Source organism: Chiloscyllium plagiosum, unplaced genomic scaffold (assembly GCF_037043375.1).
Source record: "Chiloscyllium plagiosum isolate Xiang-an unplaced genomic scaffold, Cpla_swu_hap1 HiC_scaffold_30, whole genome shotgun sequence".
NCBI classification, from domain to species: domain Eukaryota; kingdom Metazoa; phylum Chordata; class Chondrichthyes; order Orectolobiformes; family Hemiscylliidae; genus Chiloscyllium; species Chiloscyllium plagiosum.
This window is the reverse complement of record NW_028270168.1, coordinates 55236262-55262364: the sequence shown is the minus strand read 5'-3', so window position 1 is coordinate 55262364 and position 26103 is coordinate 55236262. Positions and strand designations below refer to the sequence as shown.

General features: G+C 42.9%; 1 protein-coding gene across 5 annotated transcripts in view; it reads right to left on the bottom strand.

Annotated features, from left to right (window-relative positions):
- Positions 1–26103, bottom strand: part of LOC122563768 (interleukin-6 receptor subunit beta-like) — a 230524-nt gene that overhangs the window by 153344 nt on the left and 51077 nt on the right. The window contains exon 3 of one of the 5 annotated variants that reach the window (XM_043717981.2): positions 21752–21845. The exons of 2 other annotated variants lie outside the window; for them this stretch is intronic. In XM_043717981.2, coding sequence (XP_043573916.2) covers positions 21752–21767 — 16 coding nt within the window. In that variant the 5' untranslated portion in view covers positions 21768–21845. Of the gene's footprint in view, positions 1–3799; positions 3850–10781; positions 11001–21751; positions 21846–26103 lie in introns of those variants that run through there. 2 more of the 5 variants (XM_043717984.2, XM_087976958.1) reach the window with 2 other exon arrangements.

Below are 26103 nucleotides of genomic sequence, written 5' to 3'. Positions count from 1 at the left end.
ACCATTTCTGGCATCATGTCACTATTGGGAAGATTGACCCATTTGATCCTGCAGTTAAAGACTGGACCAATATGAAGAAATAATGTATTGTTCTTACCGGACAAATGACATTGGGGTAGACGAAAAGCAATAAGTAATTCTCCTGACAGGTTGTGGACCTGCAGCTCTCTCAGAGCATAACTATCCTGGAGTCAGAGATACTAATGCTTTTCATGAGCTGATGGATTTATCTAAGAAATATTATGATCCCAAACCTCCTCTAATTCTGGGATGCTTTCAGTTTTACCTGACAGTTTGAGAACCAGAGGAATCCATAGAGGAATTTTTGACACAGTTAAGATGACTGGCAGAAGCATATGATTTTAGTTTTACTCCAAGTGAGACGCTGACAGACCATTTGGTATGTGGGATTAATGATGTGACCATACAATAGCACCTACAAGCTGAAGCCCAGTTGGAGTTCAGACACTATGGTTGGCTCTGCCGTTAGAAAATGTGGCAAGTGGAGCTTATGAATTACAGGATATGCCGATGGAAATGGACGGAGTTTGGGGAATACCACTTGAGTGAAGGCAGTTGCATAGTCCCATTCGGGGCAAGTATTAGCTAAACAGTTAAGAATTTCATGAGGATCTGGGTGAACAGGCCATTACAGTCTGGAGATGCCTGGATTGAGTAAGAGAACTCATAGGTTGGATTCCAGGAGAGTGCACATCTTCGAAAGTCCACCTATAGCTGATTTGAAACAGTTAAATTGCTTAGCAATGTCCAAGTTAGAACCAATCAAAATAAACATTTGGTTAAATGGTCACCCAATTCTAATGGAGGTCGATATCAGCTGTGAATGCAGAACCCGCTTTTACCAAAATTCATTCAGGATTCAACCCTTAAATTTGTATAAAACCTCAACCAGGCTGAGAACCTACACCAGGAACCCCTACAGATTAAGGATGCAACTTCATAATCTGGTCTCTTACAAGAAATAGTTCAGTTACCACTAATTATAGTAAAAGGTTCAGACCCAGGTCTGATGAAGTGAAATTGGTTGAGAAAGGTTCAACTTGACTGGCTCAACATCTTTCTACTAGAAAATGGCTGCCTGAGTGAAGTCCTAATTAAACTTCTGGAAGTTTTTCAGGGAAGTCTAAACTATTAAACAAAAAGATAAGGCCACATTACAAGTTGACCAAGAAGCAATTCCACAAGTTTTCAAGGACCACCCAGTGGCTTTTTGTCTTACATGCAAAAATAGAGGCAGATATCAGAAGGCTGGAAAATGAATGAATCATTAAACCAGTCCAGTTTGCAGATGGGCAGCACTGGTCATGCTGATTAAGCTTGACAGATCGATTCACCTTTGTGGGGATTTCAAAAAAGAACTGCCTTTTGCAGCTGTCTAAAAGCCTAATCCCGTGCACTGAGAGGTTATATGCAAAACTGTTGGGGTGGGGACTGTCCTTCACAAAGCTGGACATGAGCCATGCGTACCTGCAATTATAATTGGATAAGGATTTCTAGAAGAGTACTACAATTAATATCTACAAAGGCTTGTACCAATATATGAGATAACCTTTTGGGGTATCATCAGCTGTGTCACTTTTCCAGTGGACATAAGACAACATTTTAGAAGTTCTATCGCAGGTTTACCATTTGTCTGGATGGTGTGCTAATAACCGGAGGAACCTCCCTGCCCCACCCCATAAACAGCATTGAGAATGTCGACATAATGCTGAAACTCCAAGGTGAGGAGATACTTTAGGAGGGAGAAAGGTATGTTCCAAGCACCCGAGGTGACCTATCTAGACTACAGAGTTGACAAGACCACGTTACACCTGTTGGAAGATAAAACGATGGCAATCAAATGTGCCCCAACTCCCACATATATACCAGAGCTCAGATCTTTCCTTGGGTTGGTGAATTATTATGAAATATTCAAGTGTAATCTGGCCTCCATCCTGGCACCCTTTCATTTGCTACTGAAAAAGGATCAGCCTTGGAAATGGTCTCATAGCCAAGAAGTAGCCTTTAGGAAGTGAAGAAGCAATTATCACCGTCTAAGGTGCTGGCACACTATGATCCTAAGCAAGATGTGGTGCTGACATGTGATTCCTCCCCGTATGGTATCAAGGTAGTATTGGGCCCTCCAGTGACCTAGCAGAGAGGAAAGCTGCATAGCATATGCTTCCCATAGTTTGATGCTAAACAATGGTACAACCAGACAGAAAAGGAAGGTTTGGGGCTCATCTTTGATCTACAAAAGTTCCAACAATACCTTTAAGGACATAAATTTGTAATAGTAATGGACTACAAACCCCTCTTAGAGCTAAGGCCATGCCACCCTCAGCTTCAGGTCAAATTCAGCAGTTGACTCTTATTCTGAGTGCACACAATTACACGTTGGAGTACCAGCCAGGAGGCCAAGTGGCAAGTGCGGATACTTTAAGCCACCCCCCATGGGCAGATTCACCACTGGTGCTGCTGCCACTGGAAGAGTCCGTTCTGGTTTTAAGCTTTTTCTGGCTACCTTTCTGGACACTGCTGATAGTATCAGACTGTGGACACAAAATGATCTCCTGTCCTGGCAAAACTGAAAAAGCTCGTGGTGATGGGGTAAGCAAAGGGCCATCACAACCAGAATTGAAACCTTTCTGGATCTGGTGAGACCAAATCACCGTAGAAGACAGCATATTATTTACAGGGAACATGGCTGTTTATCTGGAGCAAAGGTCACTGCAAGATACTGGCTAAACACCACCAGGGCCATCCAGGGAATTCCAAATAGAAGATGTTGGCAAGAAGTTATGTCTCTGGCCAGGATTGGACACCGACATAGCCACATCGGTGGGGCAGTGCCCAGAGTACCAACAAGGACAAAAATTACTGCCAACAGCTCCCCCACATTCGTGGGGAAGCCTGGCTAAACTCTGGACTCGGTTAAACGTTGACTGTGCCAGTCCTTTCACGGGCTCCAGTTTTTAGTAATTGTGGACGCCAATTCAAAGTACACAGTTCATTCATCAAACACTGGGGCAACGAATGAAAAGTTGCGAGTATCTTTTGCAATACATGGACTTCCGGATGTGTTGGTCACACAATAGGCCATCACTTATCAACAAGGAATTCGAGTATTTCCTAAAGTCGAATGGCATTCAGCATAGTTGGACAGCTCCTATCTATCCATCGTCCAATGGTCTGGTGGAAAGTGTAGTCCAAACTTTAAAGGCAGGCTTAAGGAAACAGGCTATAGCTTCACTCAATACCAAACTGTCCCAGATCCTGTTTGATCATAGAACCAACCCTCATGCAACTACGGCACAGCTCCAGGAGAGTACTAATGGGGAGAAGGCTCCGCACCAAATTAAAACTGATCTTCCCAGACCTGGGGGGAAAGAGTGAAACAACATCAGGAACTCTGAAGCCACTTTCTCCTAAAAGATTTTAACCTACTGCGAATCCTCTTACAAGGATGCCTTCCTTGAAGAAGCTCTCTTCCTCCCTCTACAAGATTCTCCTGTTCCTTGGATGCTGCCTGACCTGCTGCGCTTTTCCAGCAACACATTTTCAGCTCTGATCTCCAGCATCTGCAGTCCTCACTTTCTCCTCTAAGGAAGAGACAGTTTACTTCAGGGGAAAAGTTTGATGTCAAAACCACAGGAATAGTCCTGCATGGGTAACAGCAATGGTCAATACAAGGTCAGTTCCTGTGACGTACAATGTTCAGGGAGGGCAGGCGGACATAAACAAGCAGGTGAACTACATGAAAGCTGCAACCTCAATATGGGACAGGAGCAAAACATACCTGGCCCCTCAGACCATCCGGCAAGGCTGTCAGAACTCGTGGGTTCTCCACTTCCACTTAACATCAAAGAAACGTCTAAGGACAAAATGGACAAGGTACAAGTTGCAGTCTCGACACCATCACTGCCAGACCTGGTGCAAAATTCTCCAAGAGAAGTGACAGGAAAAAGAATGGCCTATACCCTCAGACTTAGACGGGGAGGGATGTAATGTTTGGAACAAAGTCAGCCAAGTGGTTCTCATAAAATATGAGTTCCCTGACAGATGGAGGTCATTCAACCCATTGAAACTGCTCAGCCCATCAGAGAACAAAACAAAAAGAACAAAGAACAATACAGCACAGGAACAGGCCCTTCAGCCCTCCAGGTCTGTGCCAACACATTTTGTCCTTCTACATTAAAATTGTCTACATTAACAGGATCCTTATGTCTCTATTCCCTTCCTACTTATGTATTTGTCCAGGTGCGCCTTAAATGCCTCTATTGTGTCTGCTTCTACCACCTCCTTTGGCAGCGCATTCTAGGTAGTCTCCACCCTCTGTGAAAAATTTGCCTCGCACATCTCTTTTAAACTTGCCCCCTCATCGCCTCTTCCATCCTCGCACCTTGAACTGTGTCCCCTTGTAATTGACCCCTCCACCCTGGGAAAAAGTCTCATACTTTTCACTCTATCCATGCCATTCCCAATCTTATAAATGTCTGACAGGTCACCCCTCAACCTCCTGCATTCCAGAGAAAATAAGCCCAGTCTATCCAATCTTTCTTCATAACTAAAATCCCCTAGACCTGACAACCTCATGATAAACCCTTTCTGCACCTTCTCCAAAGCATCCACATCCTTTGGTAGTGTGGTGACCAGAACTGTACACAATATTCAGGTGTGACCTAACTAAAATTATAAAAATCTGTAGCATTACTTGCCTATCCTTACATTCAATGCCTTTCCAATGAAGGCAAGCATGAAGTAGACCATTTTTATTACCTTATCTACCTGCACTGCCACCTTCAGTGATCTGTGGACCTAGATCCTTCCTAAGGGTTCTGCTATTCAATGTATAATTTCCATCTGTACTTGACCTTCCAAAATGCATCACCTCACTGTGATGCCAACAGCATGGGTTCAATTCCCATCACCAGTTTGAGGTTACCACGAAGGACTCATCTCCTCAACCTCTTCCCTTGCCTGAGGTCTGGTGGCCTTCAGGTTAAAGCACCACCAGTCGCTTCTGTCTAATGAGAGAGAAGCCCTTATGGTCTGGTAAGACTATGGAAACGCAACAACCTCGCATTTGACCAGATGAAACTCCATCTGCCATTTTTCTACCCCATGCCTCCAACTGATCAACATCATGTTGTAACTTCTGACAAAGAACAAAGAAGGAAAAAGAACAATACAACACAGGAACAGGCCATTCGGCCCTCCAAGCGTGCACTGGCATACTAAACTATACTAAAACGGTCTACACTCACAGGATCCGTATCCCTTTATCCCCTTCCTTTTCATGTATTTGTCCAGGTGCTTCTTCAATGCTACTATTGTGTCTGCTTCCACCATCTCCTCTGGCAGCACATTCCAGGCACTCATCAACCTTTGTGTGAAAACATTGCCTTGCACATCCCTTTTGAACAGCACCACATCTTATCCCTTGCACCTTGAAGCTGTGTCCACTTTTAATTCACCTCTCCGCTCTAATCCATGCCATTCACAATCTTATAAACTTCTATCAAAGTTAAAAATCACACAACACCAGGTTATAGTCCAACAGGTTTAATTGGAAGCACACTAGCTTCCAATTAAACCTGTTGGATTATAACCTGGTGTTGTGATTTTTAACTTTGTACACCCCAGTCCAACACCGGCATCTCCGAATCAAAACTTCTATCAGGTTGCTTGTCAACCTCCTGCGTTCCAGTGAAAACAAACCTAGTCTATCCAACTTTTCTTCATAGCTAAAATCCCCCACACCAGGCAACATCCTGGTAAACCTTTTCTGTACCCTCTGCAAAGCATCCACACCCTTCTGATGGTGTAGTGACCAGAACTATACACAATGGATAGCAATCAGCAATTCAAACTCAATTGAGGTTTTCCCCTTGATCCAAAGGTCCTAACTTATTGCCTCACCCAATCTTCAGCCCTAACAGATAAAAGAACTGGATTTTTTTCCGAACTTGTATCTGGACTCAATGCATCAAAACATCAAAAACAAATTCTGTGAAGAGCAAGCAGCCAAATTATACCAGCTTGCTCTTTATAATCAGATGCATCTCTTACTATTTCAAGTATTTTGTAATTACATTTTCTCTGGTTAATAATTTTCATTTTATCTACTTTGAGAAGAAAGTAAAAACAATTCTTAAATGTTCTGCTATACCCTGAAAACACAGAATATGAATTAAGTAAAAGACAGTGCCTTAGTGTGTAATGTCACTGGACTAGAAGCCCATGGATTTATATCTTATAATGGTAGTGGGTGGAATTTAGATTCCTACTATTAAAAATCTGAAAACTAATCTCTGTAATGGTGATCATGAAATAGTTATCAATTGTTATAAAATCCATCCGGTTCATTACTGTCTCCCAGGAAGGAAATCCACTGATCTTACTTGGTCTGGTCTATCTGTGACCTGGGGTCTTGTCCACTTTAATGCCTTTTAGAATACCCAAAACCTTCTCCCTCCTTATGTCGATTTGACCTAAAGTAATCAAACATCTATCCCTAACCTAATCTGGCAAAGATTAGTGGAAAATTAGAGGATTGTGAAAATTTAAAAAAACTATTGAAAGACAATCAAAAATATAATAAAGAGGTAGAAAATAAATTTTGATGATAAACTTGCAAATAATAGCAAGATGGATATTCTTTAAATATATAAAAAGGAAGAGAGAAACCACAGAAAGTGGCTGAGGAAATAATAAGGAACCGGAAAATGACAGAGAAATTGAATCTTCACAGTAGAAGACATTAATAGCATTTTAAAATTAATAAATAATCAAGGGACAAAAGAAGGGGAGGAAATAAAAAGCAAAACCACCACTAAAGGAAAAGAGCTAGGGAAACTGATGGGGACTAAAGATCACTAAGTCCCCTGGGCCAGATGGGATGCATCCTAGATAGTGAATGGACTGGTAGTAATCTTCCTGGAATCCATAGATTCTTGAAAGTCCCAGAGGATTGGAAAACTGCCAAAGTACCACCTTTATTTACAAAGTGACAGAAACAAAAAACATAACAGTCAATTATAGGTCAATTAGCTTAACGTCCATTACTGGGAAAATTTCAGAGTTTACTATAAAAGATGCGTTGAGACCATCACTATTTTTCTTCTTTTTTCAGTTTTGGTTTGAAACTGAGACTTGAAGTTGACATTTTTACTTTAAACAGCAGTTAGTTCCAAACAAAAAACACAAGACTGATGTTTACTATTGAAGAGCGTTTAGAAATGTATCACATGACCAAGTAGAGTCAATGTTGCTTCAGAAGAAGAAATCATGATTGACAAATCCACTAGGATTCTTTGAGAAGGTAACGAACAGGACACATAAAGGAGGATCAGCTGATTCAATATATTTGGATTTTTAGATGATGTTTGCGAAGCTAACACACATGGGGCTATGTAATAAGTATATCTTTCATTAGACAGAGGCCCAAAACTGTTCTTGTAATGGCAAATTCTCCTTACTTTTGTACTCCATTCCCTTTGAAATAAAGACCTACATTCCATTTGCCTTTCCTATTACCCACTGACGTTGGATGCTAGTTTTTTATGATTCATGGAGAATTTCCAAATCCCTCTGTCCTGAACCATCAAAGCAGCTCTTATCTCCAACAGCCTCAGATGCACTGTACCCACAGTCACCACCACAGATGTCAGATCGGCCTTCTTGAGAATGAACCCACAGAAAGCGACTGGCTTGCACAGACCAGCTGGTGGGATATTCGCAGACAACTTTAACCTCTCCTTACTCACCTGCTTCAAGAAGACTACTGTCATCTCAGTGCCGAAGAACAATAAGGCAGTACGTCTTAATGACATCCATCATTACAAAGTGCTTCAAGAGGTTAGTCGTGGGTTACATCACCTCCAGCTTCCCAGATTGCCTTCATAATAGGTCCACAGCAGATGTCATCTTCCTGGCATGATGTACATCCCTGATACATTTGGATAACAAGGACACCTAATAAGACTCCTACTTACTGAATGTAGCTCCACCTTCAACACCGTAACTCCAACCAAATTCATCTCCAAACTCCAAGATCTAGGTCTCAGCTCCATTCTTTCCAACTGGATCCTCGACTTCCTGACCCGCAGACTGGAATCAGTAAGGATGGACGACAACACCTCCTCCACGATAATCCTCAGTACAGGTGCCCCAACTGTATGGTCAAATTCTGCTCCAACTCAAGTTTACTAGTCTGCTGATGACACCAACGTAATGGGTCTGATCTTAAACAATTATGAAACAGAATACTGAAAAGAGATAGGAAGCTTAGTGGCACGGTGCAAAAACCACAATCTCTCCTGCAAAATGAAGCGCATGGTCATTGACTTCATGAATTGGAATGGAGGACACATCCCTCTCTGTCTCAATGGTGCTGAGGTGGAGATGGTCAAGAGCTTCAAGTTCCTCAAAGTAAATATCATCAACAATCTATCCTGGTCCATCCACATCGACACTATGGTTAAGAAAGCAGACCAATTCCTCTATGTCCTCAGAAGGCAAAGGAATCTTGTCCATAATGACTCGTGATGCATCACAGCTTGGTATGGCAACTGCTGTTTCCAAGACCATAAGAAATTACAGAGAGTCATGAACACAGCCCAGTCCATCAGACAAGCTAGTCTTCTGTCCATTGACTCTGTCTATACTTACTGCTGCCCTGGGAAAGCAGCCCACAGAATCAAAAACCCCTCCCACCCCAGTTATTTTCACTTCCATTCTCTTCCATCAGGCAGAAGATACAAAGATTTGAAAGCATGTACCAACAGATTCAAGAACAGTTTCTTCCCCACTGTTATCAGAATTTTGATTAGGCCTCTCATATAATAGAGTTGATATCTCTCTGTACCTTCTCTGTAGCTGTAACACTGTATTCTGCATTCTGTTCTATTATCCAAATTTAAGGTATGATTTGCCTGGATAGCACACAAAACAATATGTTTCACTGTATCTCAGTACATGTGACAATAATAAGATCAAATCAAATCAAATAGCTTTCTGCAGTCTTTCTCCATTTAAATAATTTTCAGCTTCTCTATTTTTCCTGCCAAAGTACATAAACTCATGTTTTCCAATTTATATTCCATCTGCCAAAGCCACCATTTGACTTCCCACCCATTTTTCCAATTGAGTATTAGCAGGACTGATCCTCTGCTATATCTCCATTTCCACACCAGAGTCAGCAATGGTCCATCTACTTTAAATATTTTAAATATTTTAAAACATGTAGCCTCCACACCCTCTGGGTTGTAGAATTCACAAGTATTTTACCCCTCTGAGTGGAGAGTTTTCCATGTCTCTGTCATGAATACTCCTGCTATGAGATTAGATTGGAACAGCTTGGATTGTACATCTTGAAATAAAGGAGATTGAGGGATAGAGATGAGCACACTAACACACATATTGGGAAGGCAGTCCAATAAAATCTGTAGAGGTCTGTTACCAGCTGATGTGACATCCTCAGACATCTGTGCCTTGTTGTTCAGACATGTCCAGAAACTCCATCTCACTCTGTGTCACAGATAGTAATCCACCCACCACGCCCCTCCTCTCTCTCTGGCGGCTATTTCCCCCATTCCTCTCTCTTTTTTACTGCTTCCTAACTCTCATCTCTCTCTCTCGTGGCTGACCATCTGCTGCTCTCACTCTATCTGTTATCCACACACACTTTCTCTCAGTTGCTCTCTCTCTCTCTCTGCCCCCCTCTCTCTTGTCCTCTTGCTCACTCTTTCCCTCTGCTGCCCAATCTTTCTTCCTCTGCTGCCTCCTCTCTCTCTCCTTCCCCTCTGTTGCCTACTCTCTATATTTTTCTGATGAAGGGCTTTTGCCCAAAAGGTCGATTTTCCTGCTCCTGGGATACTGCCTGAGCTGCTGTGCTTTTCCAGCACCACTCTGATCAATATTTTCTATCTTTCCCTCTCTCCAGTTTTCTCTCTCTCTCCCTGTTGCCCACTCTCTCTCTCTCTGTTTACCCTCTCCTTCTCTGTTAACCACAAACTCTGACTCTCTGCTGCCTCCCCTCTCTACTCACACTGCTTTCTGCTATCCTCTCTTTCTCTACTGTGTCCTCTCTCTCTCTGTTGGCCACTGTCCCCGCTCTCTCTCTCTCTCCCTTCCCCTCCATCTCTCCACCTCCACCTGTGCCGCCCTCACTCTACTGTATTCTGTCTCCATCTCTCTGCTGGTTCAGCTACATGTTGTTCCATAGGAGTTACAACTGCTCCTGCGTGTGGCTCTAATTCAGAGCAGGCTGATGAGAAACATCCTACTTTGATTAGAAACCGACCAAAGGGAAAGCTACATGGTACCAGCAACAGAAATCTCCTTGACCAGACTTTTCCCACAGGAGATAAGACTGCAGAGGGAAACACTGACAACTCACTGAAGAAATTCCATTAGTTTGATTCACTAGTTTTGCTGCTTTCCTTTCTTTAGATTTATGAACCAAGTAATATCTGTGGTTAGAGTTAAATGGAAAAACCAATCGAAATATTGCTTTAATTGAGAGATTGAAAGATAATATATGTAAATATAGGCAGCTCAACACTTACTAATGAGTTGAGTACACAAATCATCGTTTATCTGCTTCAATCCAGAAGTTAGTAGACAGTTGGGAACGGTCTCCCAAGATGTCTATATTTTTCCCAGTTTTCACTGGAAACACTTATCCAAACTGAAATGCTAACTCAGAACAAAACACCCAATTCCTGTTCATCAGAAACAATCTATGACTACCTGAGCAACTCACAATTGATACTTACCAGGTTTATTAAGACTCTTAATCCCATAGCTCCATCATCAGTCTGGAGACAAATCAAGTGTGTGCTGCTGGGCTCCTTTTATCATTCAGTGGAGAGAACATTTCCATCATATTCACAGGCACCACTAACAGCCAAAGATTGGATAGCGACAAAATCTTCTGCTGGCATGAGCCTCTGAACTGTCAGCCATGAAATGAAATAAACCTAAAACAGCATTGAAACGACTGCTTCCCAGTTTTAGAGCAAAAAAAGACGCAAACATGTTACAAAAACTGAAATTGAAAAAAGGAAGAAACTGTAATTGGGAAATGAAGACAGAGAACAATGTGATCAGATAATGTGCTGACGAATAAAATCTCTCAGACACTCACTGTGCATTGCTGATGGTATTCACTGTGTACAATCCCCTGTCAGTGACACTCACTGTGTTCAACCTTTAGTCAGTGAAACAAAATTAGAAATTGTTGGAAACTTTCAGTAACTCTAGCAGCATTTGTGGAGAGAGATCAGAGTTACAGTTTTTATGTGTAGTGACCCTTTTTCAGAACTGATAGTAGGTAGGAAATGATGGTTTTTATACAGATGATGGGATAGGTAGGGGCGAGGAGTAAACAATAGGTAGAGATAGAACCTAAAGGGAGAGAAAAAATGGTTGGACAGACAAATGATGAGATCAAGACCAACCTGTGAGAATGAATAGCTGCTAATGGAGGTCTATGCACGGCTGATGATGGGATGCAGCACGTGATGTCAAGACCTGGTGTGTGGAGTGGGGGAAAGCATGGATAGGGATGCTCAAACCTTAAAATCGATTGGCCTGATATTAAATCCAGAAGTCCCAAGCAGAAGATGAGGTGCTGTTCTCCTGGCTTGCGCTGAGCTTTGTTAGAGTTCTGCAGCAAGTCTGAGACAAAGATCTTAGCCAGGGAACAGGGTGGTGTGTTGAAGTGACAGGCTATTGAATGTTCAGGGTCTTAATTGCAGACAGGATGTAGGTCTTCTGCAAAGTAGTCACCCAGAGTGTGCTTTGTTTCCCAATGTAGAGACTACCTTGTAGAGAACAAATACAGTAGAAGAAGTGCAGGTAAAGCATGCCTTACCTGGAAGGTATGTTTGTGCCTGTGGACACTGAGGAAGGGGGAACTAAATGGACAGGTGTTACACCTTCTGCAGGGGAAGGTGAAATGGGGCTGTTGGGTGGGAAGAATGGGGAGTGTGGGGGAGATGTTGTGAGTGAAGGAGTAGTAGTCCATGGAGGGAACATTCCATGTGGAAGACTGACAAAGAAAGGAAGGGGAATATGTGTCTGGTGGTGGCATCCTACTGGAGGTGATGGAAATGGAGGCTAATGATCCTCCGGATATAGAGGATGGTAGGAGAAGGCAAGATAGACCCTATTGTTGTTGTGAGAGGGACGAGAGGGGGTGAGAACTGAAGTGCAGGAGATGGATCAGATACAGCTAAGGGCCCTGTAAACTATGGTGCTGGGGAACCCTCGGTTGAGAAAGAAAGTGGATATTTCAGAGGCCTTCTTGTTGAAGTTGGCATCATCGGAATAGATGAGATGGAGATGGGGAAATGGCAGAATGGAAAGGGGTCTTTACAGGAAGTAAGTTATGAAGATGTATAGTCCAGATAATTGTGGGTGTCAGTGGGCTTATAGTGAGTGACCAGCCTATCCTCAGAAATGGTTACAGAGATGTCAATGAAGGAAAGGGAGCAGTCAGAGTTGGTCCAAGAGTAAGTGGGAGCAGGATGGAAATTGGAAGTGAAATAGTTAAACTTTTCCAGTTTCAGACAAGACATTTAAGCAGCGTTGATTATGTCATTGATGTACCAGAGAAACAGCTGTGACTGGGAGCTGAATAGGATGGGAACACGGAATGTTCCACATACCCTACAAAATGTTTGGCATAACTGGGGCCCATGCAGATACCCATAAGCACACCTTTGACCTAAAGTAAGTGAGAGTAATTAAAAGGGAAATTGTTCAGAGTGTGGATGAGCTCAGCCCAGATGGTGGTGGATGGTCTTCTTTCCAGGAAGAAGTGGAGAGCCGTGAGACCATCTTGATGGAAAGGGACCATGGCGAAGAGAAAGCAGTGGAGACCACAAACTGGAAATTCTGAAACTGATGTAAAACATCAGGAGGATCATGGATGTGAGTGGAAAGGGAATGGATAAGCAGAGAAAAAAATGAAGTGAAGGTAGGAAGAGATGAGTACAATGGGGTAGGAGCAGGTGGAGACAATGGGTCTGCTCGCACTGTCTTGTTTGAGAGTTTTGGGAAGGAGGTAGAAGCAGGCTGTGCAGGGTTGGGAGATTATGAGCTTGGAGGCAGTGGCAGGGAGATCTCCAGTTGAAATTGAGAGTGACCATTGTGGACACAATGGCCTAATGTTCCCTGCTATGGTCATGATCCAGGGGGAAATAGGAGGAAGTATCCGAGATACCTCAGTAATTCAAGGTCAGTATGCCAGACAATAGCACCACCCATGTCAGTAGGCTGAATTATAAAGTCAGATTCAAAGACTAATTTCTATCCAGACCTGCTGTGAATTTCCAGCAATTTCTGTTTATGTTTCAGGTTTCTAGCACCTAACAGTTTTTATTTTGATTTCTTTTCCACTGCCAGTGATACTCACTATGTTCAATCCTCTGTCAGTGATAGTGTTCCATGCAATGTTAGTGATACTCAAACAAAAGCAAAATGCTGCAAATGATGGAAATCTAAACCAAACTGTAAACCTGTAAGCCTCTTTTTAAAGAGAAAGAGTTAATGTTGAGCATTTGATGACTCTGAAACTGGAAGGTAATATTCTCTTTTGATGCTGTGGACGAAGGGGAGCAGAAGCAAGTGGAACTGATTCTGAAGGTGCCCTGAACCAAGACCAAGGTGGTGAGAATGGTGGAAAACAAGGGATTGATATGTATAATTGGTATTTAAGTTAAGTGTGAAAAGATTAAAATTAAGATTTAAAAAGATTAAAATGGTCCTTTCTATACTGAGTGAAGCCAAAAGACAGAAACAAGATACAGTTGAGGAGTGTGGGGCATGTAAGAGAAATGAAATTCAGAGGTCATATTCTGAACTTGTATAACCCAATATTGATTCAAAGAAACTGTAATGTGCTGAAGAGTGAGGTGTTGTTCCTCAAGCTTGTGTTGTTCTTTGTTGAAACATCGTAGCAAGCGCAGGTCAGAAATGTTAGCATAAGAGCACAGAGCTTTACTGAAATAGCAAGAAACTATGAGGTCAGGGTCATTCCTATAGACAGAGCAGAGTTGTTGAACAAAACTATAGGACATAGAACATAGAACAATACAGCGCAGAACAGGCCCTTCGGCCCTCGATGTTGTGCCGACCTGTGAACTATTCTCAGCTCTTCCTCCTACACTATCCCAAAATCACCCATATGCTTATCTAAGGATTGTTTAAAATCTCCCTAATATGGCTGAGTTAACTACATTAGCAGGTAGGGCATTCAATGCCCTTACCACTCTGCGTAAAGAACCTGCCTCTGACATCTGTCTTAAATCTATCACCCCTCAATTTGTAATTATGCCCCCTCACACAAACTGATGTCATCATCCTAGGAAAACGTCTTTCTCTGTCTACCCTATCTAATCCTCTGATCATCTTGTATGTCTCTATCAAATCCCCCATTAGCCTTCTTCTTTCCAATGAGAACAGACCCAAGTCTCTCAGCCTTTCCTCATAAGACCTTCCCTCCAGACCAGGCAACATTCTGGTAAATCTCCTCTGCACCTTTTACAATGCTTCCACAGCCTTCCTGAAATGTGGGGACCAGAGCTGTACACGAATATTCCAAGTGAGACCACACCAGTGTTTTGTATAGTTGCAGCATGATATTGCAGCTCTGGAACTCAATCCCTCTACCAGTGAAACCTAACACACCATATGCCTTCTTAACAGCACTATCCACCTGGGTGGCAACTTTCAGGGATATCATCAACTGTGTGTTTGGTCTCAGCCAGTGTAAAGAACACTACATTATGAGCAGCGAAACATTGGTTTACCTGGAAGGTGTGTTTGGGGCCTGGACAGTGGGGAGGGAGGAGGCAAATGGTCAAATATTGCAGCTTCTGTGATTGCAATGGGACGGTATCACAGGGATATGTGGAGATGTCAGAAGTGCACCAGAGTGCTGCAAGGAAAATGGTTGCTGCAGAATGCTCACAGTGGAGATGGTGGATGAGAGCTGTGTTCGGTGGTGGCCTCTTACTGGAGATGGCAGAAATGGTGACTGTGGAGACTAGTGGGTGGAACAGGAATCAGTGATACCCATTGAACGTAACATAATGTGGTGATGCACATTCTGTTATCGCAAGATCTACACACAATTCAATAGGTGAAGGCAATGGCCCAAAGACATTATCACTGGACTGCTAATCCAGACACTCCGGTAATGTTATGGGGACCTAGGATCGAATCTCACTCCTGCAGATAGTGGAATTTAATTTCAACAAAAAAAAATCTGAAATTAGGAATACCCACTGCTGACTTTTGGAAAACCCCTAGGAGAAAGTGAGGACTGCAGATGCTGGAGACCAGAGTTGAAAAATGTGGTGCTGGAAAAACACAACAGGCCAGGCAGCATCCGAGGAGCAGGAGAATCGACGTTTCGGGATAAGCCCTTCTTCAGATGGAAAAACTTCATCTGGTTCACTAATGGAGGAAGCTACCATCCTTATCTGGTCTGGCCTACATGCAACTCCAGATGCACAGCAATGTGATTGACTCTTAACTATCCTCTGAGCAACTGGGTTTGGGCAATAAATGTTGGCTGAGTCAGTGATGCCCACATTCTGTGAATGAATAAACTAAATACAATTATTACACAGTTAACTCAACATTTGTTAACCCTCCCAACATTTAACTTCTTAAAATACTTGTAGAATGGAGGCGAGAAAAAGGGAGATGAATCATGGAGCTAGTGGGACCTCTACAAACAGGATGGTCTACACCTGAATCAGAGAGCTACAAATATTCTGGGGGTGAAAATTGATAATGCACTTCGGGAGGGTTTAAACTAATTCAGCAGGGGGATGGGAACCTAAATTGTATTTCCAGTGTCCAGGAGGTTGAGAGTAATGAGGTTTCAAGGTTGCAATATTTCACCAGCAAGCAGGAAGGTGCTTTGAAATGTGTCTACTCCAATGCCAGGAGCATCCGAAATAAGGTGGGTGAATTTGCAGCATAGGCGGATATCTGGGATTTCGATGTTGTGGACATTTCGGAGACATGGGTAGAGCAGGGACAGGAATGGTTGTTGCAGGTTCCAGGATTAAGATGCTTCAATAAGAACAGAGAAGAAAATAAAAGAGGGGGAGGTGTGGCATTGTTAGTCAGGACAGTATTATGGTGGCAGAAAGGACATTTGAGGATTCGTCTACTGAGGTAATATGGGCTGAGGTTAGAAACAGGAAAGGAGAAATCACCCTATTGGGAGTTTTCTATAGGCTTCCAAATAGTTCCAGAAATGTAACGGAAAGGATAGCAAAGATAATTCTGGATAGAACGAAAGTAACAGGGTAGTTGTTATGAGATCTTTAACTTTCCAAATATTGACTGGAAATACTTTACAGAGGAACCTCAATTATCCAAACGAGATCGGCGGGCACTATTTCGTTCAGATAATTGATTATTTGGTTAATTGATTTCCTCTGGGACTTGGATTTTTATGTGATGTCTGCTCCCCATTCTGGAGACTTGGCAAAAGCACACTGCACGTGAGACCCTGCCCTCCCTCCATCTGCCCGCCCCCAAACCCATCTGCCCACCCCCTGTCCATTTCCCACTCCCCCAATCCCGCACTCCCGTTCACTCCCACCCACCATCCAAACCCTGTCCAGGGCAGCCGGACTGTACCCCAACAGTTAGACTGCTGCTGCCTGAGTGCGTTAAGTCTCCAATAGCGCTCTCGCACACAACGTTTTGACAGGTTCCGTCTCTGCCCTGTACAGGCGAAGGAGGTTTTAGGGTTCACCCCTGTTAGAATGCCAGGGCAAGTGTCGGGGGAGAGAGAGAGAGGGCAGGAGTCAGTCATTTAGAGACAGTGCCTGGATTGTTCAGGACTGTTCTCGGCAGCTTTTCAGTGAGCCGAGTTCATTTTTAATTACTGGACCCGTAAACAAAAGAAATGATCAGGGTTGAAACTGCTCTTTGACGTATTGTTTCTATCAGGACCTTGAGATCCCCCACAGATACTCCGATATTCAGATAATTGATATTCGGATAATCGAGGTTCTTCTGTAATTCGAATACTTTAGATGGGTCAGTTTTTGTCCAATGTGTGCAGGATGGTTTCCTAACACATAATATAGGTAGGCCAATAAGAGGCAAGGCCACATTGGATTTGGTATTGGAGAATGAACCCGGCCAGGTGTTAGATTTGGAGGAAGGTGAACACTTTGGTGATAGTGACCACAATTCAGTTCTGTTTACTTTAGTGATAGAAAGGGGCAGGTATACACCGGAGGGCAAGAGCTACAGCTAGGGGAAAGGCAATTATGATGCAATTAGACAAGATTTAGGATGCATAGGATGGGAAGGAAACTGCAGGGGATGGGCACAACTGAAATGTGGATCTTACTCAAAGAACAGCTACTGTTGTTGATAAGTATGTACCTATCGGGCAGGGAGGAAGTTGTTGAGCAAGGGAGCCATGGTTTATTAAAGAAGTTGAATCTCTTGTCAAGAGGAAGAAGGCGGCTTAGGTGAGGATGAGACGTGAAGGCTCAGTTTGGGCGCTTGAGTGTTACAAGTTAACCAGGAAAGACCTAAAGAGATAGCTAAGAAGAGTCGGGAGGGGATATGAGAAGTCATTAGCAGATAGGATCAACAAAAAACCTAAAGCTTTCTATAGGTACATCAGGAATAAAAGAATGACAAGAGAAGATTCAGGCCAATCAAGGATAGTAGTGGAAGGTGTGCGTGGAGTCCAAGGAGCTAGGGGAAGCACTAAATGAATATATTTCTTCAGTATTCACACTTGAAAAAGACAACGTTGTTGAGGAGAATACTGAGAAACAGGCTACGAGACTAGATGGGATTGACATTCACAAGGAGGAGGTGTTAGCAATTCTGGAAAGTGTGAAAATAGTTAAGACCCCTGGGCCGGATGGGATTTATCCTAGAATTCCCTGGGAAGCCAGCTAGGAGATGGCAGATCCTTTGGCTTTGATCTTTATGTCGTCATTGTCTACAGGAATAGTGCCAGAAGACTGGAGGATAGCAAATGTTGTTCCCTTGTTGAAGAAGGGGAGTAGAGACAACCCTGGAAAGTATAAACCATGAGCCTCATGTTGGTTGTGTGTAAAATGTTGGAAAAGGTTATAAGAGATAAGATGTATAATCAACTAGAGAGGAATTAGTTGATTAGGGATAGTCAACACGGTTTTGTGAAAGGTAGGTCATGCTTCACAAATCTTATTGAGTTCTTTGAGATGGTGACCAAACAAGTGCATGAGGGTAAATCAGTTGATGATGTGGTGTATATGGTTTTCAGTAAGGCATTTGATAAGGTTCCCCAAGGTAAGCTATTGCACAAAATATAGAGGCATGAGATTGAGGGTGATTTAGTGGATTGGATCAAAAATTTGCAAGCTGAAAGAAGGCTGATGGTTGATGGGAAATGTTCATCCTGGAGTTCAGTTACTAGTGGGGTACCACAAGGATCTGTTTTGGGTCCACTGTTGTTTGTCATTTTTATAAATGACCTGAATGAGGGCATAGAACGATGGGTTGGTATATTTGCTGATGACACTAAATCACTGGAATTGTGGATAGTGCTGAAGGATGTTACAGGTTACAGAGGGACATAGATAAGCTACAGAGCTGGGCTGAGAGGTGCCAAATGGAGTTTAATGCAGAAAAGTATGAGGTAATTCACTTTGGAAGGAGTAACAGGAATAAAGAGTAAAGAGTACTGTGCTAATGGTAAGATTCTTGGTAGGGTAGATGACAGAGAAATCTCAGTGTCCACGTACATAGATCCCTGAAAGTTGCTGCCCAGGTTGATAGGGTTGTTAAGAAAGCATACAGTGTGTTAGCTTTTATTGGTAGAGGGGTTGAGTTTCCGCTGTCATGTTGCAGCTGTACAAAACTCTTGTGCGGCCGCATTTGGAATATTACATACAGTTCTGGTCACCGCATTATAGGAAAAAGGTGGAAACTTTGGAAAGGGTTCAGAGGAGATTTACAGGGATGTCGCCTGCTATGGAGGGAAGGACTTATGAGGAAAGGTTGAGGGACCTGAGGCTGTTTTTGTTCGAGAAAAGAAGGTTGAGAGGTGACTTAATTGAGACATATAAGATGATCAGAGGTTTAGATAGGGTGGATAGTGAGAGCCTTTTTCCTCGGATGGTGATGGCTAGCACGAGGGGACATAGCTTTAAATTGAGGGATGGTAGATAAAGGACAGATATCAGAGGTAGTTTCTTTATTCAGAAAGTAGTAAGGGTGTGGAATGCACTGCCTGCAACAATAGTAGACTCGCCAACTTTAAGTGAATTTAAATTGTCATTGGATAAACATATGAATGATAATGGGATAGTGCAGGTTAGATGGGCTTCAGAGTGGTTCCACAGGTCAGCGCAACATCAAGGGCCGAAGGGCCTGTACTGCGCTGAAATGTTCTATGGCCAGAGACCAAGCGTGACAGGGCGCATGGACCAAGTCCTGGAGCAGGAGCAGAGCACATCACGGCTGGGGCCTGCAGCAGAGAATAGAGCAAGTTGCAGCCGGAGCTCAGAGTAGCAGCAGAGTAAACGTGGGCAGAGTCAGTCACTGACAGAGCCCAGAGGGGGAGCAGAGAAAGTCGGAGTGGAAGCCTAGACCAGTAGCAGAATGATTGTGGGCCGGAACCTGCAGCTGGGAGCAGAGCGAATCGCAGCCAGAGCCCACAGCAGAGCAAGCATGGGCAGAGTCCTGGATTGGGAGTAGAGAGAGTCGCAGCCAGAGCCTGGAGCCAGACCAGAATGAGCTCGGGCCGGGTCCTGCAGCTGGCAGCAGAGCGTGTCGTGGCTGGAACCCGGAGGGGGAGCATAGCGAGTCACAGCTGAAGTCCAGAGTGGCAGCTGAGCGAGCGCAAGCAGTGTCCTGGAAATGCGGGCAGAGCCCAGAGCAACCTCAGAACAAGTCATGAGCCAGGTCCTGGAGATGGGAGCAGAGCAAGTGCAGGCCGAGTCTCAGAGAGGGGAGCAGAGCAAGTGTAGGCCGAGTCCCAGAGAGGGGAGCAGAGAAAGTGCAGGCCGTGTCCCAGTGAGGGAAGCAGAGAAAGCGCAGGCCAAATCCCAGTGAGGTGAGCAGAGAAAGCGCAAGCAGAGTCCCAGCGAGGGGAGCAGAGCAAGTCATGAACCAAGCCCCAGATCATTCTAGATTTTTAAATTCGGTATTCCCATGCTAACCTTTTTTTGACTATTTCAATTCTGTGACAACACACAAAATATCTGTACCTAGATACCCAGTACCTAAGATGACATTGAGAGGTGACATTACAAACTTTCACTGTACTTATTTCAATGCATTTGACAATAAAAGTTATTCTACTCTTAATGTTGTAATCCACTTTCATAATCTGAGAGATTTCAATCTTTCTCCAAAATGTGTCTCAAACCTGCTAGTCAATCTGTAATGATGTGTCACTCACACATATCAAACAGTGACCATCATCACATAATGACTGATTTCTGTATAAAATGGCTGCCCCATCTTTAGTACACACATTGACGGGAATATCACTTTAAACACTTCAGAAATAGATTCCCATATCCACTGTCACCAGGGGTATTGATTTAACAACTAAAATACATTTAGCAACTATTTTTCTATTTTCCTAACTGCTCACTGCAATGGACAATGTTTTTTGACTGAAAACTACCAAAAATAAAATGAAATTAGTGACACTGGACTAATCACCATGAAAATTAGCATCACAGAAAACTTTAAGCTCCTTAGAACTCTGAAGGATGGAACCGAAAGTACAATTTCTTCAGATGCAATTTTTTTTATCTTTCATTTGTCCTGAAAACCTTGTTTACGGTGTCTCATTGCAGTACTTCACTTCACACATCAAAACTAACATCTTACCCTGTCCAGTGCACAGTTGACTAAACAAACAAGCTTCTATAGATATAATATGTTTTGTATGAGGATCTCATGCAATCAACCAGGAAGGCAGAGGTGTTCTTTGAGTAGGACTTCATTTTCAATGCACTCCAGACATTGATTACTTGACATCCTTTCCAATACATTCCAAGACTTGTCAAAACCAAGCTTTAATTTCAAATTCTACTCTAATTTTATCAAAAGGATTTCTCACATTGCACAGGATCACTTCATCAAACTTCATATGTGGAGGCAATGATCTAATGGTATTATCACGAGACCTTTAATCCAGAGACCCAGATAATGTTCTGAGGACCCAGGTACGAATCCTGCCACAGCAGATGGGGGAATTTGAATTCAACGAAAAGAAATATGGAATTAAGAATTTAATGGTGACCATGAATCCACTGTCGATCGTCAGAAAAACTCATCTGGTTCACTAATGTCCTTGAGGGAAGGAAACTTACCTGGTCTGGCATATATGTGATTCCAGCAATGTGGTTGACTCCTAACTGCACTCTGCACAATAAATGCTGCATAGCCAGCGACCCTCTCATGCAGTGAAGGAATAAAACAAAACAGGTTTTCCATCAGGATACCAATATTTGGGTGCATCTGTCTCGTGGTGATGTCTTTGGGCTAGTCAATTTGAGATCCCAGTTAATGCTCTGATTACATAAGTTCAAGTTTCAACAAGGTAGCTGGTGACATTTGAATTCAACTCATGAGCAGTACATGGAATTAAGAACAAAGTTCAATAATGGTGACCATTAACAACTGTCATAAGACACCTTTATTTCACAAATACTCTTCAGCAGAGGAAATCTGCTGTTCTTACCTGGCCTAGCTTCCATGAGTCTAACTCATACATTGTGGTTAACCCTCAACTGCCCTCTGAATTTTCCAAACCAGTCAGTTATTTAAAACGACAACTGAAAAATTAAACAGAACAAAACAGTATAAGCCAGTTAGTCTTGACTTAGGCACCAAGAACAATAATGGCAAGCCACCCTTCCCGGGCTATCCTAATTATCAAGGTGGGTTGTGCCTAAATTGTGAGAGGTGTCCGACAGACCAGTCAGACATACTTACATATAATCTTCCAAACATTACACCATCACCACCCATGGCTATGTCCTGTCCCACTTCACCACAATAGTGGTGGTGACGCAGTGGTATCCAGTCAGGAGAGAGTTACCCTGGGAGTCCTGTTATGATACTGGGAAAGCAGGTCAAACTAAATCAACCTCGCTATCACTAGATTAAGAACACAGTGGAATTAAACCATGACGCTCAAAACTGTTAATTTGTTCCTAACAACATTTTAGAAGTAACATATCTATTACATGATGTGTAATCTAGTCTAACTTAAACAAAAATTAATAGTTTATCATTAAGAATAAAACTTTAGCAGAACACAAGGCAATTTAATTAATATTAATGATTGAAGCCCAATGTTCTTTGAATATAAGACCCCATTCTCGCAATGTCAGACAGACAGATACAGTTAAAGGATGAATTAGAAAAGAAACTGTTTGGTCAAATGCTGAATATTCTTCATGAAATCCTCAGATGATGGGTTGTATTACATACATGAAGAATTGTATATCTGGCTTGAATTCCAAAGGTACCAGTCGCGCAAACAGATTTTCTCAGGCTTCTGGTGATTTTTATTTAATTCTTACAATCTGGGATTCTGTTCTTAGAATCGTCAACAAGTCAATGCGTGGTGCCACTATTTAAGAAAGGTTGGAGGGAAAAGCTAGGGAACTATAGACCAGTGAGCCTAACATCAGTGGTGGGCAAGTTGTTGGAGGCATGGCTTTGTGCGTGGGAAATCATGTCTCATGAACTAGATTGAGTTTTTTGAAGAAGCAACGAAGAGGATTGATTGCCAGGGTTGGAGGGATCGAGCTACAGAGAGAAGCTGAATAGGCTGGAGCTGTTTTCCTTGGAGTGTCGGAGGCTGAGGGATGACCTATTGAGATTTATAAAATCATGAGGGGCATGGATAAGATAAATAAACAAGGTATTTTCCCTGGGATGGGAAAGCCCAAAACTAGAGGGCATAGGTTTAGGGTGAAAGGGAAAAGATTTAAAAGGAACCTAAGGGGTACCTTTTTCATGCAAGGAGTGGTCAGTGTGTGAAATGAACTGCTGGAGGAAGTGGTGGACACTAGTACAACTACAACATTTAAAAGGCAACTGGATGGTTATATGAATAGGAAGGGTTTAGAGGGATATGGGCCAAGTACCGTTAAATAGGACTAGATTAGTTTAGGATATCTGGTCAGCATGGACGAATTGGACCGAAGGGTCTGTTTGTGTGCTGTATATCTCTATAAAATATAAATTCACCCCATGCATGCACCCTCTCACAGGCTTATACCCCATTACATGCACAAACACACTTTACCAAGCTTGCACACACACAAACAATCTCTCACATTCACACGCACGCATTCTCTCTCTCTCTCTCTCTTTCTCCTGCATCCACATACACACATATAAGTTTGTGGGGTGAATTTGTATTTGCAGAATTACAGATATATTCTGTTTTGCTCAAAAAATATACAACCTGCAGACAGTTAATGCAGACAATCAATCCATATAATATTCTGTAAATTCCACTTTGGAAATAGAACCAGTCTGAGTCAAGACTGGGACATAGATTTACTCTAATCTCACACCTTTAATGCATTATCTGAGCTGAGATGTCACTTTTAAAAAAAAAACCTAACTTATCTTGAGAATGTGACTTAAAAGAAGTTCTGGGATTTATATATCAATGACCAAAACCAGTAATCCATTCTAAATGAGGTGGCTCAGTGGTTAGCACTGCCACCTCTCAGCGCCAGGGACCCAGGTTCGATTCCAACCATTGGGCAACTGACTGTGTGGAGTTTACACATTCTCCACGTGCCTGTGTGGGTTTCCTTCCACTGTCTAAAGAGTGCAAGTTAGGCGAATTGGCCATGCTAAATTACCTACAGCGTTCAGGGATGTATAGATTGGTCAGGGGTAAATATAGGGTAGGAGAATGGATTTGGGTCAGTTGCTCTTCAGAGGGCCAGCTTGGAATTATTGAGCCAAATGGCCTGTTTAAACAGTGTAGGGATTCTATGAAAGACTTACCAGAAATTGAGGTATGTTAAATATATTATTTTACTTGCATGACACTAATCTTTTGCTATAAATTCTGTGTCTTATGGTCCTGCTTCACAACCACCTGATGAAGGAGCAACGCTCTAAAAGCTGTTGCTTCCAAATAAACCTGTTGAACTGTTGTGTCATTTTTAACTATTTTCATCCAAGTCATTTGTGTATATCGCAAACAGCAGAGGTCCCAGTACAGATCCCTGTGTGGAACAACACTAGTCACTGACTTCTAGCCAGAAAAACACTACCATCTATCCTCTATGGCCAGGCCAGGCCAATTCTGAATCCAAACAGCCAAGTCACCATGGATCCATGCATCATAATCATCAGGATGAGCCTACCATGATGGACCTTAATGAAAGCCTTATTAAAATTCATGTAGAAAATATCCACTGCTCTATTTTCATTGATAATCTTCATCGCCCTCTCAAAAAAATCTAATCAAGTTCATAAGACATGACCTGCCCCACACAAAGCCATGCTGACTGTCCTAAATACAGCCATGCATTTCAAATGCGCACAAATCCTATCCCTAAGAAATCTCTCCAAGGGCTCCCTAACTACCAACATGAGAGTCAGCATTCTATAGTTTCCTGGATTATCCCTATTTCCTTTCTTGAACAGGAACAGCATTAGCAACTTGCCAGTTCTCCATGACATCTCCAGTGGCTAGCAAGGCTACAAAGATCCTAGTCAAGGTCGTAGCAATCTCCTCTCTTACCTTTCTCAATAACTTGCGGTAGATGTCATCAGGAGAAAGTGAGGACTGCAGATGCTGGAGATCAGAGCTTAAAAATGTGTTGCTGGAAAAGCGCAGCAGGTCTGGCAGCATCAAAGGAGCAGGAGAATCGATGTTTCAGGAAGAAGGGCTTATGCCCGAAACGTCGATTCTCCTGCTCCTTTGATGCTGCCTGACCTGCTGCGCTTTTCCAGCAACATATTTTTAAGCATAGATGTCATCAGGTCCTTGGGATTTATCCACCTTAATGCTCTTCAAGAGACCCAATATCACTTGTTTCTTGATCTCAAAATGCCCTAGCAAATTAGCATGCTCCACACTAATCTCACTATCTTCCATGGGTCCTGTCCAAATTTAGCTGCCTAATCACAGCCTACCTCATTATCCAAAGTTCCGTAACATTGCCATCTTCATTCTTCCTCCTTATTGGAACAAGCAAGTCCTGAACTCTGATTAGTAGGGCTTTAAACAAGGAGAAAGTGAGGACTGCAGATGCTGAAGAGTCAGAGTCGAAAAGTGCAGTGCTGGAAAAGCAACGCAGGTCAGTGAAGTCAATGTTGATCCCATGTGGTTGAAAGGTCCCAAGGCGAAAGTTGAGGCTTTCTTCCTCCAATTGTCAGGTGGCTTTGGTTCGGCAGTGGATGAGGTCAAGGGGTTTCCTTGTGGGAGTAGGAGGGGGAGTTGAAGCGCTAGCCACAGGGTGGTGGGGTTGTTTGGTGCATGTATCCCAGAGATGCTCGCTGAAATGCTTCACTAGTTGGTGTCCTGTCTCCCCGATGTAGAGCAACAAACACAGTCGATGAGGTAGTGGGTGTGCAGGAAAATTTCTGCCAGATGTGAAAGGATCCTTTGGGGTCTTGGATGGAGGTGTGGGCACAGGTTTTACATCTCGTGTGGCGGCAAGGGAAGGTGCTGGATGTGGAGATTGAGTTAGTGGGGGTCATGGACCTAATAAGGGAGTCACAGAGGGAACGGTCTCTGCAGAACACAGACAGAGACAGGGAGGGAAATATATCTTTGGTGATGGGGTCTGATTGTAGGTGCTGGAAATGGCGGAGGATAATGCGCTGTACCCAAAGATTAGTCAGGTGGAAGGTTAGGACCAGGAAATTTAAAACCATTACAAACTCTTTCAGTGGCAGTGCCATCAGAGTGTATTTGTCGACAGGAAGCAGCTCAATGCATTCGCATTTGCTACTTGGCCTCTCAGACAGTGTTCCAACTCGCAATTATATACACTTAGAATCCACTGATGAATTTGGCCTGAAACTATAGGAAGCACAGCTTTTTCT